This window comes from Passer montanus, unplaced genomic scaffold (genome assembly GCF_014805655.1).
Source record: "Passer montanus isolate IOZ18808 unplaced genomic scaffold, ASM1480565v1 scaffold64, whole genome shotgun sequence".
Classification (NCBI taxonomy): domain Eukaryota; kingdom Metazoa; phylum Chordata; class Aves; order Passeriformes; family Passeridae; genus Passer; species Passer montanus.
Genome location: NW_024371482.1, coordinates 476,664 through 491,171, shown reverse-complemented (window position 1 = coordinate 491,171; position 14,508 = coordinate 476,664). Strand labels below are relative to the sequence as shown.

Genomic DNA, 14,508 nt, shown 5'->3' with positions numbered 1-14,508 from the left:
GGAAGCTGGGCTCGCATGAGAATGAAAAGAGCTTTTTCTGGTGGGTGATTCTGTGTGTGAGTCAGTGCTGAGTGTGAAGCTTCCTGTTCTTTCATGTTCTTTCCCTGGGGGCTGTGTTTATTGGGGGGGACTTCCCTCCTGCCTGTCCCTTGGGGAGGCTGTGGCTGCCTTTCCCCTAAAGGTTTGTCTGTCCCACTCCAGGCTGTGCCCAGCTGCTCTGGCCCTTGGGGTCAGGCATGGGGGAGCCAGCAGTGGTGCTGCTGTGCCTGGCTGTGTCTGACCTGGCAGTTTTGGGGGTCCTGAGGGGCCTCACTTTCTTTCCAGCCTCTGGCAGTACCCTTCTCATTCCAAATAGCAGTTTGCTGGAGGCTGTTGCTTTTGGTTTTCTATGAAACCAAAATCCAGGTGTCTGCTGCTTGCTGTGTGGTCATGTTGGAGTTACTCAAACTAATTTCTCACCTAATTACTGCCTTCAGGACCACCAAGCAGTGCTGAGGCAGCAGCTTTGGGTGTTACTATCACAGATAGTAATGAGCAAAGGCCTAAATCTCCTCCTGATGAGCAACTTTCACATGGAAAACTTAACAGTTGCTCCCTCCCCTGCTCCTGTGCATCCTGTGTCAAGGGTAGTGGCTTTTAAAGCCTTTTGGCAAAGGAACCTTATCAAATGTGTTCTGGAAATCCAGGAACATTACATCAGCAAGCAAGCATGTGGATAGAGGGTGTGGAGCTGAATCCTCCAAAGCATTTCACGTGTGTGAGACGTGACCCCACTTTATTAAATCCACCTTGTCTCTTCCCCATGCTGTTGCTCACACTTAGCTCACTGTTCCTGCTCTTTGTAGCTGTTCCTACCTGCTGGTTCAGTGTAAACATTACTGTGGACCCACAGAGGTTTAATGAACTTCTTTCACCTCCCCTGCACTCCTTCAAACACCAGATCTCAGGCTGCATTCAAGTCCTCTGGGACTAAAGGAGTTTTAGACAAGAAATAACTAAGCTACTATTCATAGACATTTACCCTGAACTATTTTTTAGCCTTGTATTTTGTTACTGCTCACTTAGCAGCTTTGTTTTGTAGCTAATTCTTTCACTTAACAGTTTAAAAACAGTTGCTCCCTCCCCTGCTCCTATGCATCCTGTGTCAAGGGTAGTGGCTTTTAAAGCCTTTTGGCAAAGGAACCTTATCAAATGTGTTCTGGAAATCCAGGAACATTACATCAGCAAGCAAGCATGTGGATAGAGGGTGTGGAGCTGAATCCTCCAAAGCATTTCACGTGTGTGAGACGTGACCCCACTTTATTAAATCCACCTTGTCTCTTCCCCATGCTGTTGCTCACACTTAGCTCACTGTTCCTGCTCTTTGTAGCTGTTCCTACCTGCTGGTTCAGTGTAAACATTACTGTGGACCCACAGAGGTTTAATGAACTTCTTTCACCTCCCCTGCACTCCTTCAAACACCAGATCTCAGGCTGCATTCAAGTCCTCTGGGACTAAAGGAGTTTTAGACAAGAAATAACTAAGCTACTATTCATAGACATTTACCCTGAACTATTTTTTAGCCTTGTATTTTGTTACTGCTCACTTAGCAGCTTTGTTTTGTAGCTAATTCTTTCTGCTGGTGCTTTGTGCTAGGACAGAAGTTTCCCTGTGCCTATAGAGCTGCAGCATGTTATCCAAGGAGAGAGGGATGCAAAAGGAGAATCCTGGAGTGCCCCTGTGATGTATTCTCTAAGCTGTGTGTGTTGCTATTGATTGTACTACTTGTAGATTAAGAAAGATTGTTTTTATTGTTTTGGTCTTTTAGTCCTCAGATATTTTTTATGTGCTTTATTTGTTTTTATATTTAATCTCCCAGAGATTGTCTCCTCATTTTGAAGCGAACTGAACCTCCAAAGGAGTCTCTTTTATTCCCAAGAGCTACACTCACCCATCCATTTAATCACAGACTTAATCACCCAAACACTTTCTGAAATGTTTTTGAAAGGGTTTTGATTTTATTGGCAGTATCCAATCCAATGTTTGCATATGCCTTTCATGCCACTTAACAGAGTTTAAATTCATTTTGCTACTATGTCTACTCACTGCTTTAGGAATCTTCATTTTTTGTAATTCCTTTCCTTGGAGGGAGTAAGTCCTAATGGCTTTGGGTGTGTTGTTACAGAACAGGTTTACAACCCCATTTTGAACCAGGCTACTCAGGTGATTCTTCCTTTGTGTACTCCTGCACTGTGGAGCAGAAGGATGGCTCTGGCAGCTGCCTGCCCCTGCAAGGGTAGCAGTTATCCATCAGTGCTCCTGCTGCTGTCACAGCTTCACTGCTCTCCCTCAGCATCCTCTCAGTGTTCCCCATCCTGCTGGGGGGTTTGTGACACTTCCCTGGAGCTGGAATTGTAAAACCTGAACAGGCTGTACCAGGCAGGGAGTTGGTGCAAGGATGAAATCATTTCCATGCACACTGGAGCCTGCTATCCTAAAACATGGCACCTGGTGATGGTAACTACAGCAGACTAACAAGGAATTGTTGGAGTGCAAGGAGGGAAGATTTCAAATGCCTTAACACACATTTATACATCACTGTGTTTCCAGCCTGGTGTTGTTATTGGTACTGGAGCTGGTGCCTGCATTAGCCCAGTTTTGAGTCATCCTTGGTGCTCTTGACAGCTGTCTCTGAGGAGCATCTTCCATTCTGGGCCCAGAACCAAGAGAAGGTCTCAACAAAAGAGCCATCTTGACCTGCTGTTGGACAGGTTTATTTACAACGACTCTTATTTCCTGCTGCTGATGGGAGAGCAGACCCCATCCCGGTGTTATTTACATTTCTGAAAACATAACTATTACACAAACAACAGGGGGATTGGGGTGAGAGGGAGCAAGGAGCTGTATGAGATCACTGGGCTAATAACTTACTCCTTTTAAAACATTTACAGCTGTAACTGTAGCCACGGTGGATTCAGAGGCAGGGGATGGCACTCAACAGGAGGTTTGAGTTAAAACAGTGAGAGCCCAATCTGATGCACAGGGATCTCCCTTAGTTCTGGCAGGGCTGTACCTTCAGCTTGAACTCCTCAAGGCTGAGCAGGAACCCTAGCTGAGCATTTCAGAGTTCATTCTGTGTCAGGCAGCAGCAGCCCTGGGCAGTGTTCCCCATGAATGGGAGATGTGTGGATTCATCTCTCACCTCACCCTGATCCGTGCTGTGTGTGGTTGTGCCATCAGCATCAATTTAGAGAACACTGTAATCAATTTGCTAAGTTGCCTAAAGGTGCCTTTTGGTGGCCTCATATTTATTAATCAGGCCCTCAAACAGAAAGATGACTTGGCAGAAATTTTGCCACACTTTGTGATTTGAAACCTTAATTAGCAGACAGAATATCCTCAGGATTACAAGTGTGTTGCTTGTTTTAGTCTCTGTGTAAAGCAGCCTGAGGTTAAACCACAGAGGTGGTTTTTTTTTTCTGATTTAATGCAGAGCAGTATTTCAAGAGGGGAGTTAAATTGTAAAGGCTGGAGTAAATTAAGTAGTGCTTCAGCACTGCATTCCTTTGATCAGATCTGAGGAGTGTATGCATCAGTTTCCAGCTGCTCACATCTGGGAGTGTCTTCACTGCCATGAAGGGCTCACTGTACAGTTTGGTCCATGAGCTCTGAATTATTCTAGACAGAAAGAGGAGGAAAAGAGAATTACCAGAAAACTTCATAAGCACACACAGAATTTTTTTCATCCTTTGGAGGTTTTTCCTGACCTTATCTGTGGAAAGGTAACCAAGTCAAGCATGGCAAGAGAGATGCTGGAATATTATGCTCTCCCAGGTGAATCTACAGGTGTGATTTATGTAGGGTTCTGATCTTCCCTCTCTTCCCCAGCCCCTCTTTTGTTCAGTGTGCACACTGATCTCCCCACACCCCTTTGTATTGTGCTGGCAGGATTGGACAGGCTTAATTTCTGTGGAAAGGGCAGTAGGATGAGGTTGCTTCACGCAGGGCAGCTGATCAAGTGAAGGTACTCCCAAGGATGGACACTGCTGACACTCATTCTCTCAGGAATGACAAGACTTGGAGCATAATTCAAGTTCCAGCTGACTGTTTTCAGGAGTGAGGGATACAGAAAACAGTAAAACTTTCTCTCCAGTGCAGGGAAAGCCTGACAGGTCCCAGGGACCTAGAGACAGATTCTGCTGCTGGAGAAAGACTTTTGTCTGCCTTGAGCCTGGCCTAGACCCTCAGGCACTCCATCTCTGATAGCTTTGCAAGGCTGCTTTGGGTTGCTGCAAGCCTGTTCTGACATCCACATGCAGCTTCACAGCACTTCTGTTCTGTCTGTCCAAACCAGCAGGGTTTAGGTACTTGACAGTATTGACTGGGAGCTTTTTCCCCCTTAAATTGCAGCAAGCCCTTTTTCATGGGCAGCAGTGGGAGCTGGCACCACTGAAGGAGAGCTTTCAAACCTTGAGCAGTGCAGCAGTGAGTTATGCACAGGATTGAGCAGGGAATGGTACTCACCAGAGCACGGGGAGGTGGAAAAGGGAGAAGTATTTACATGAGCTTGGCCAGGGAGCTGGGAAAGCCTTCCAGCCCACTGCTGTCAATGTCCTGAGGCCTGTCAAGGAGAGGACAGGGATGGCATCATTGGGATCAAGAGAGAAATTCTCTTTTCTGCTACAATTTTACTGGATTACAAGGCTGAGAAGACAGCAGAGTGATGTGCTGCTGTGTGGTGCAGGCTGGCTCAGGACAGGCTGTTCTTTTCTGCACCCTGCTTCTGAGATCAGCCTTATTCTTTCCCTGACTGTTCCTGAAACTACACTTAATTCAGCAGGTTCACACGTGGCAGGCAGGCAGCAATAAGGACCTGGGTGTGCAACGAGCAGAGAATGACCTGATTCCCACCCACCTTTGGCTCTGCAGGATGGCTCCCAGGAAGTCCCTCAGCACCATGTGCTGCTGGTACTGGCTGTCCATCAGGATGCTGTCGGACTGGCGCCTGCTCAGGAACTCCTGCACCCCTTCCCCTGGGCTGCTCTCGCTGCTTCTGTTTGGTGAAGATGAGAAACCTCTTTGTTTCGGAGATGCTTTTTCATCCCTCACTCAAACTTTGGCTCAGCACAGAAAGGGAACCTGCTGGGACTGAGCCTAAGGCCATTCTGCTTAATTTCAGCAAGGAATTGGTCGCTGTATTTGCTGCTTTGTTAGAAGATGGATTGGGCTGGCTTGCATCTGACCAGTTGGTCTTGTTTAGTGGCAGTCTAAGTAGCCAAGGGTAATGGAGAGGCTGTTTTCTGTGTTCAAACCAGGCCAGGGATAACAGTTCCCTACCAGTGAAGGATCATTGCAAATATTACCAGCAAATATTATTGCCTGTTGGTATAGCAGCAGAACTCTCAACTGATCTGATGCTTACAGCCTTGGAGGAAAGCATTAATTAGGCTGTTTAATGATAGCTGTGATTAGGGGTATCCAAGACTGTAGGGATGCAGGATGCCCTTTGGGATGTGGAGCAGCAGGAGACGTTGCCTCTGCTGCAGTGAAAGGCAGCTCCTTCTGCCAGGAGAATGGGAGACACTGCCCAGGGCAACAGGCAAAACCCAGCCCTAGGGCAGCAGGGTGCTGGGGCTTACCCAAGCCTCTTGCCAATGATGGTCTGGAGGAATTTTCGGGCTGAAATCTGCCCCAGGAATTTCCTGTAGTTGTCAGTGAATATGGCGTCAGCGTGGCGCTGCATCCTGGGGAAAGGAAGCACAGTGTGCTCAGTGAGCTGTCAGTGACAAAAAACTGAACAGCCCAGGTGTCACAGGGTGATACCAGGGCAGGTAACCACAGCAAACACCTGGGAGTGTTGGACTGCATTAGTGTGGGAGGGTAAAAGGGTTTGAGGGAGCTCAGTCCTGACATGGAGGCAGCAGGGAAAATAAAATATCAAGGGCAGGGCAGGGCAGGGCTGGGCTGTTCCTGTGCTCTGCAGCACCATCACCTCCTGGCAGGGCTGTGTCTGGGACAGGGTGGCAGGAGCCTCCAGCAGATCTCTAGCCTGTGGTTAGACCCAAATTCCAGAAAATCCACAGGTAAGGGAAGCACAACCACTGGGCTGGAGTCACTGTTGTAAGGATGGGTCCTCTGTGCTTCAGGCAGAAATAATCATCCTCTGTCTCCAGGCAGAGAGGGAAAGCAGAGGCTCTAGCATCCCTGCAGATAGATTCCCAGAGCTCAGTGAAAGTTCTGCTCCCTGCAGGAGCCCTGGGCCTGTGAGCCCGCCCCTGTCAGTGTGTCCTTGCTGGTGGGGACAGCAGGACATGGCTCTGGACAGGGATGATGGTTTGGAACTAACCGAGCTGTTCCTGGGCTGGGGTGAGACTGTAACCAGCACACTGCAGCAGCAGGGCTGGCAGGTGAGGTACAAACCTTTTCTCAGTGGGGTCTGTTAACAAGCCCTCCTCCTCCTGCTCCTGTGCCAGGGGGCTGTGGCTCTGCAGGGAGCTGCTGTGCTGCAGCTGGAAGCTCATGGCCTTGCCAGCAACCGGCCCTGGACCCAACCTGCAAGAGAAACCCCAGGCTTGCTGTGAGATGCCAGCTGGGGCTCAGTCTGCTTAACCATCATCCCCTACTCTCCTGCTTGTTCTTTCTCCATTTCTCATCCCATCTGAGCAGTAACACAAGTACTGCCTTCGCTCTCCCCAGCTGGAAACTGCCCTGCAGTGATGGTTTATAGATGGTTTGTAGAGCTGCCTCAAACACACATCCCCCTCTCTGAGCTCCCAGCAGCCTTGAGCAGAATCCCACTGTTTCTGGTCTCATTGTGCCATGGCTTTGCCACAAGGCTGAAGCATTTTTTATGGGATATTGCAAATCCACATTAGAGAAGCCGACGCTCAATTTTGGGCTTCTGTTGAGTTGTAGAGGTACAAAACAGAATTGCAACTTCTAAGACCCAACAAGGAAATACTTGAAATATTAATAGGTATCTGTAGATTTCATGTACTATAATATCTCCAGTTCTGACTTCAGTGCAGATGCCCTGCAGCCACAAATTTTTATCAGTGTTTGGGCTGGAGGTGCTGCCAGTTCTGGAGATTACCAGATTTCCCTTTACAGAACCTAGTATTCAATTATAAACCCAACTGTTTGGGCTGAAATATTCCATCAGGTGTCTGCCTTCTTTGGAAATCACCCCTAGGCCAGCAATGTACCCAAAAAATTAAGACAGGGCAGAGAAATAGGCCTGGAAACATATTTAGAGCTCATCTGGCTTTCAGAAGTGCTGGCAACTTCAGTGTGGCACCTGCTTATTTTGCACAAGGTCAGAGATGAGGCAGAGAGAATGTGGATAGAGCACTCAGCACTTACCTGAGAGCTGGGTAGAGAGGGGAGGAGATGGAGCATGTGACCAAGTGCAGGAACAGGAGCAGGGTGGCCTTATCCAGCATCTTCCACCCCTTGGAGTCACCTAAAATGCAGAGCAGCCCGAGTCAGGGCATTGAGGGGAGGCCAAGTGCCACCTTTGTGCTCTCAGTCCCCCTGCTCGTTTCTCAGCACAAAGGGACTGGAAATGTGCCTCTGAGGCTGTGCTGCTCCCCAAGGCAGAGGGGCTGTGTGTGACCCCCTGGAGCTGCTGCCCTGTCAGGGTTTGAGGCTGTGGGAGCCCTCACTGGAGGAGGCTCTTGGGCTGGTGTGAGCCCAGGAACCCCAGCACGGGCTGCCACAGCACCTGGGTGAGGGCAGCCCTTGGCAGGGATGTGAAAGGAACCTGCACAGGACCTTCTGCAGCCAGCCCTGGGACCTGCTCACACAGATACACCTGCAGGGCACAGATCTGTGCCTGGGCTGCCTCACTGGCTGCCCAGAGCTGGGGAGAAACAGGGAAATCCAAAAACTCCTGGGCAGAGGGGTGACACTGGCACAGAGGTACGCCTGGCAAAGCCATCCATCAAAGGCTGAGCTTGGTTTGCCGAACAAAACACAGACTGCTCCTTCAGTGGAGAGGGGAATGGACTGAAATGTGTCCTTTGGAAGGGCTGCTGAGGAGAGCAGCTCCCCCAGCTCCGGCTGCCGAGCTGAGGATGACTCAGGCCGGGGTGCCCCGGTCACCCTCCCCCGGGGCTGGATGCCGGGGCTGAGTGCCGAGCTTTTGTCCTTGGAAGCGAGCAACAGCAGGAGGAAGGGATTTCAGTGAATGCTGCTCTTCCTGAGCCCCCATTGAAAGCGACTGATCTTCTGCTCAAAAAAGAATCTGTAAGAATGTGGATAGGAACCTTTAAAATACCAAGTTTCCCTATTCACTATCTTATTATACACAAGAAAAGAGCAGAAAGGTGTTTGATCTCCCTGAGAGGAGGAAAAAAAAAACCCCTCTTCCAAATGTATAACGATACTTCCTTGTAAAAGGAGCAGCTTCAGATGGAAAGGGTTTGCTTGGGCTTCTGATTGCTCAAGTGAACTTTCAAGCAGTGGGTTTTACCCGTGGGGGAGGAGAGAGGGAGGAAGGCTCTCTGATGGAAAACATCATCAGGGAGCTCTCTTTTCTGCTTGGACAGAACAGGGCAGCGCAGAGAGGGGGAGGCTGATGAAGGACCTGAGGTCTTGCAGGTGGGTTTGGTGTTGACAGCAGGGAAGTTAATAACAGAATTAGTGACAGACAGACATGGAAAGGTGTCCTTTAAGAAATGGGGTTCCTTATCACCCAGTCATTCTCATCCAGTCTCTGTTTCCAGTTACCTGTGCTCCCAGATGGGACCAGCAACTTCCCCAGCATTTCCCCTGGGAACAGCACATGGCACAGTAGCTCCTGCAAAGCTCCTTGTGCTCATGGGTGGCATCTCCTACCTCCTGCAAATCCCCTTGGCCCCCCAAAGAGCCAAGGAATGCTTCAAGGGACTTTGATAGATGTACAGGACTTCTGCTTTTAGAACAAATCCCCTGCTTCCCTTTGGTTTTGACTTTTTCATTTGAACTTGCAAAAACATGCTGCTTCTGTGCCTCTTCCCTAAATATCTTCTAGAAAATCCCAAATCAGATCTTTCTAGACAGAGGAAATTATCTAAGGCATCTATCAGTGGATACCAGCAGACTGTGGCACCAGCATCTATAGAAAGTTCCAACCAGGAGATTTAATCAGATTAGAGAAGCTTCTATGTGAGCTGAGAAGTAAAGTGCCAATGAAAATGAAAACCTAGCCCAACATTGTCTGCTTCCCCTTCCTCCTCCTAGCATATAGCCCTGATTACCACTTTTTTTCTGTCTCTGGTTTCTCTTTAAATGTTGGCTTTTTCTCTATAATTGCTTTTTGAACATTTGAGATATTTTTTAATATTATTTCTCTACTATTACTTTCTTTGCAATTATTTTTTGTTTGATTCTGGCTTTGTCTTTCTTCCCCTAACCAGCTTTGTCTTCTCTCCCTTAGCTACAGCCTGCTTCCAGATTTTGGGGTATGTCTGTCTCCCTTTTTCCCTCAGGAATAAATCAGAAATGAAAGTTCTACATCCCTTCCCAGTTGTGTCTGCTATTTCAGAAGAGAAGCTGGGAAATTGAAGTGTCACCCTGTGTGCAGGCAGCTTGACAGCTCTGCAAAACATTGTCACCTTCGAAATTCTCTGAGGTGAGGGACACCTTCCCCTCCCATTCTGGCAGCATGAGAAAAAATGATTAATAAATAAATCCCCTTAAGATGAAGAGCTTTAGCACCATTCCAGCAGATGAAGTGCAATCCTTTGTTCCATCCTGTGCAGTGGGAACAGCAGCATTGTGACAGTGATGCTGGAGAGCTGGGTACCTGCCTCTGGCCAATTCTGAAACCTCAACCTGAGCAGCCTTCAAAACACCTCTGTGCAGATGAAATGAAGCTTTTGCCATGCCTGCTGTTCTACAAAGCCAAAACTTTCATACCCTGAAATGCTGCATTAGAAAAGCAGAAATCCTTTTAAGTGCCTCCCTGTGCCTCGTTGTGGCTGGCTTTGCATCACCTGTAACACAGAGTTGTGTTCCTCCTCACACTTTGGCTGGGCTCAAACACAGTTTCATTGCTGGTGAGTAAAACATCGTTCATTTGCCAGGGAAAAAGAAACTCACATCAACATAGCAAAGGAGAGGAACTGTGCTACAGCTAGGAATCATCTAACATGTTTTATAAAGCTCATCTATAGCATAATTCCATTGGTTTGTATTTATGATGTAGCTCAGTTGTTGTTTCATTCTATAAGTTGGTACAAAAACATGTTAGTAAAAATCTTGGCATGGTACAAAGGCACCTGGTAAAGCTCGTTCCTGATGCCAGCTTTGATTGCATTTCAGCGGAATTTAATTGTCTCCAACTTCCAAATACACATTATCTTGTTAAATGCACAGAGAGAGGCTGCCACTTACCGTTCCTGGAGAAAAGAAGCTCTTCCTGGATCAGCTCCTTCCCTGCTGCAAATCCAACTTCTCCTGGGGCGCTGCCTCCGGGAGCCCGCGGGGTCGGTGCCCGGCAGGGAGGGCACTCCCGGACCCGCCGGTGTCCTCTGGCTGCCAGGGAGGTGCAACTCTGCCTTTTGTACCTGAGCTCCTCAGGACTCCTGTGGGCTCCCACGCGTCACAGCATCAATTATCCTCCTCAATTGCAAAGGCAGTGTTTGCATCCTGTGTGTGTGTGTGTGTGGAGGGGGCTGTGCCATAGCCCAGGGTCATTTGCACGATTTCTCTTTATCCCTCTAAGAGTGAAGAGCAAATAACAGCAATAATCCGGCAGAGTGAAGGACAAATTCACTTTGCTAGGTAAACTTCGCTTTTCCTCTGCAATTGCATTTTTTCCTTCTGGTCCACAATGAGAGTGAGTTAACCATTAGTACTTTCTCACACTGTGTGAACAGGAGGGTTGATCTTTTTTTGCTATTTTATCTTTCTTTGATTATCAGCCTTTTCCTCCTTCTCCTTTGTTACTCACACCTGCACCAGGGGGGCAGTTCATGCTTCAGTCCCTCACAAACCTCACAGCTTCACACCAAGCCCAGAGAGCAGCTGGAGAGCCCTGCTCCATCCTGTGCTCTGCACAAAGGCAGGGGTGTTCCCTGGGGTGCCATCACTGCCAGCTGTGCTCATTCCAGAAACAACGTTCATGAAAGCCCCATTAAAACCAGCACAGAGCCTTCACGCCAAGAAGACCAGGACAGTTCAGAGGAGCTCAGAATGAGGTGCCAGCATGAGCTCCACCTGCCAGATTTTTCATATTGACTTTACAAAGCCAAGAATTGATGGGGATGCAGCCCGTCCTGTCTGAGGGCTTGCACGACTCCATGATGGGAAGAAGTTTCAGCAGGTGAGATGACACATGTCTGCCTGCTCCAAACACCTTCACCTGGCACCACAGTGCCATCACAGCTGCTGGTGGCAGGGAGGGGTTTAGGGAGGATGGTGCAGCTGAAGTGCCTGTGTGCGCAGGGGGTCAGAAGCATCCAGTGATGGTCTAACTCTGTTATTGCCTCTCATTGCTTCTTGCAAATCAGGCAGGTATGTCATCTCTCATCCACTGGAGAGACTGGAGATGGGGATTTCTGGGCAGCACAGAGCAGGTTTTCCAAAATCCTTGTCCTGGTGCACACAGCTGCAGGCAGTCCCTGCAAACTGGAAAGGGATTTTTGTTGTTAGCTTTTTTGGATCTGTTCATGTTCTCTCGTGTGTGAGGCCGGTTGCACTAATTTTTCAGCATGACTTATTTTTCTTCCACTGTCTTGGTGCTGCACTGGCTGAACAGATGAATCAGATCAAGCTGTTAAACCAGTCAAGAGCCAGTGCTATTTCAAGGTATTATCTTCTAGCCTGGTCTTGAGCTGATTCTCCATCCAGCTGCCCCTGGCCTTATACAGAGCTGCATTTGATACCAGGCAATATTTCTCTCAGTAGATCAAGGAGAATCAGTCTACAACTGACTTGTTTGTAGCTGCCTGCTGCCCAGCCTGGGTGAGGAGAGCTGTGGTCCGTGTTCACATCTCAAGTGAGCTGCTTTCACAGGAGGCTCCATAAAGCTCCATCATCCCAAGGATCGCAGCACATTCCTTGTGCTGCCCAGGTTGGGTTCCTGCCATGCACAGCTGGACCCAGCAAGACCCAAAACAATGGCTTTGGGTTAATTGAAGAAGGCAGCAGAAATTTCTAAAAACCCTCGAGGCTCTGTTGGGTGCATCCAGCTCAGGAGTTCTGCAACAGCATAAACAGAGCAGCGTTTCTGTCCCTGGGATTTCCTGTCCCAGCTTCAAACAAAACCTTCCTGTCTTCCCAGGACTCAGAAAAGTCATTTTTGGAGCTTCTCCACCAGGCTCCACAGGCTCTCCCTCTGGCTCGTGCAGCTGCTTCTGCAGCAGAAATAGTGATGCAGAAATGTGATCCCCACTGCTGCCAGGAGGAAGATGCTACAGACTGTCACAGAGCTGTTTGGAGGCAGTTTTGCATCCATCCCTGCTGGTGTTGCAGTGTGTGCTGGAGCTGGCAGGGTCTGTTCTCATGGCCATTTTTCCAGTAGGGCTGTCACACACGTAGAGCTGGTGCCCCCTGCCCGTGCCAAGGGGGCTCACAGCAGCTCTGTGCTCCCCACAGCCCCAGAGCTGCCTCAGGACCATCAGTGGCATTCAAAGTCTAAACATGCTGCCTGTGACAACATTCCTCACAGGAATTTCACCTTAGGGTTAGTATCAATAACCATTTGGCACAACAGATGACAAGTCTGATTTGCAAAATGAACAGCTTTTTCTCTTTAGAGTATCTCTCAGTTTGCCCCTAGAACCTTCCCAGCTTCTCCCCATCTCTCCTCCCTACCACAGCAAGTGCTGTGTCAGCATTCACAGGCTCCCAGACCAGAGGTTTGTGACATTCACTGCCTCCCACAGATCCCCATGTCCACAGGGAGCAGTGGGGAACTCTCAGCTTGCCCTCTGAACCCAAGCCCACACCAGTGCAGGTGATGGGATCTGCAGCCAGGTACGAGCTGCTATCAGATCAAAAAACACTCCCCAACATTGGAGAGGAATGATGAGGAGGACTCCATGGATATCAGAAGGCTAATTAATTACTTTATTATACTATATTATACCTAATTATACCTATTACATTACATCTAAACTGAATCTGCCAAGCACTCATCTCTGCTCACAACTGCACGGAACTGCCCTCATCTCATGACTGTCAGACAGTCCTGACACACACACACACACACACACACACACACACACACACACACACACACACACACTCTGGGCCCTGATAGGGCAAGGAAACAAAACCCCATCACTTTGGGTAAACAATCTCCATATGGCATTCTTCTTTTGCACAAACACAGGCACAGCAAATGAGATAAGAATTGTGTTTCCTTTCTCTGATGTTCAGAGAATGTGAAACCCAGAAATATTCTTGGAAAGAATGGTGCCTTGCTTTTCTCTGTGAAGAGGAACGTGGCAACAACCTGCCACTTCAGCACCTGGACCTGCTGGATTTCAGTCACATCCAAGCAGACCCACCCTCCCCACGGCCCCTGGGTGAAGCACATGCCAGCTACTCTTATTTCAGTGCCCATCCTTTGCTGACAAAGGACACAGAGTGAGGATCCTGAAGCAATTTCCCAGTATTGATTTCCTCTCAGCTTTACCTCCCTCGGTCTCCATGCCATGCTTTAAAAATGACCCCTGTGTATTCCAGGTGCATGATCTAACAGCTTCAGCTAGGCTGAGCAGTGTGGGAAGTGGGGTCCAGCCCTGTGGGGCTGAAACTACTGACAGAGCTCATCAAATGGCAAAAAAAACCATCCTGTGTTCTCAGCTGTCAAAAGCTGTTCTGCACTTCCCCAAAATGTCACACAGGGTGGCTTCTCCACCCTCTGCCACTTCCAAGAGAGGCCTGGGGACAGAGCTGTTCCCTCTGGTTTGTTTTTACTTGAGGTGAGGTGGGTGGTGACTAACTTGTGGCAAATGCCCTAAGGGCGAATTAAACAGAACTGCCTAAGAGTAAAAGTTATGGTTTTTGCCTGGGTTTGCCACCATAGAGGTAGGATGGAACCCATTTTGGTTTAAGTGTCTTATCCCAAGTGGCAGAAGTCAGGCACATGATAATAAATTCATAATCATTTAATTGCAGCATTCATTACTGCTGTGTTCACAGTAACTTTCATTTCTAAGTTCCTTGTAAAAATCCTGTCATTTCTGTGGAAGGCAAGCAAACTTAAATGAGATGAGAAAGACAAGATTTAGCCTGTGATACCAGTTCCTTCTAAGGAAGAAACAAAAAATCCAAAACTCCAACCCAGTGGGTGTGGTGAGACTTGCCATTAGAAAATTATACAAGATTTGGTTTCTTCTTCTTGGAAGGATAAATTGTTGAGACTTGGATCTTCAGATCCTCCAGACTCAACCCTTTGAACATCAATAGAGTTCCTGAGGAGAATTTTTCCTGGAGGAATTCAAATTGGTAGGAAGCCCAATACAAACATTTATCAAAATAATCTCAAGGAAGGAGACGCTCTGGATGAGAGCACTGTTTGCACTCTGAGAATGA

The 14,508-nt window shown here is 48.2% G+C and overlaps 1 protein-coding gene across 1 annotated transcript; it reads right to left on the bottom strand.

The window, feature by feature from the left end:
* Nucleotides 1-2,054: 2,054 nt before the first annotated feature.
* GHRH (growth hormone releasing hormone) lies at nt 2,055-10,483 on the bottom strand. Its single transcript, XM_039728172.1, has 7 exons — nt 10,357-10,483; nt 7,342-7,441; nt 6,400-6,531; nt 5,619-5,723; nt 4,895-5,032; nt 4,504-4,600; nt 2,055-3,657 (listed from the first exon to the last, which is right to left on the bottom strand). The coding sequence occupies exons 2-6, from the start codon at nt 7,419-7,421 to the stop codon at nt 4,537-4,539; spliced, it is 519 nt and encodes a 172-aa protein (XP_039584106.1). The 5' UTR covers nt 7,422-7,441; nt 10,357-10,483; the 3' UTR covers nt 2,055-3,657; nt 4,504-4,536.
* Nucleotides 10,484-14,508: the final 4,025 nt, after the last annotated feature.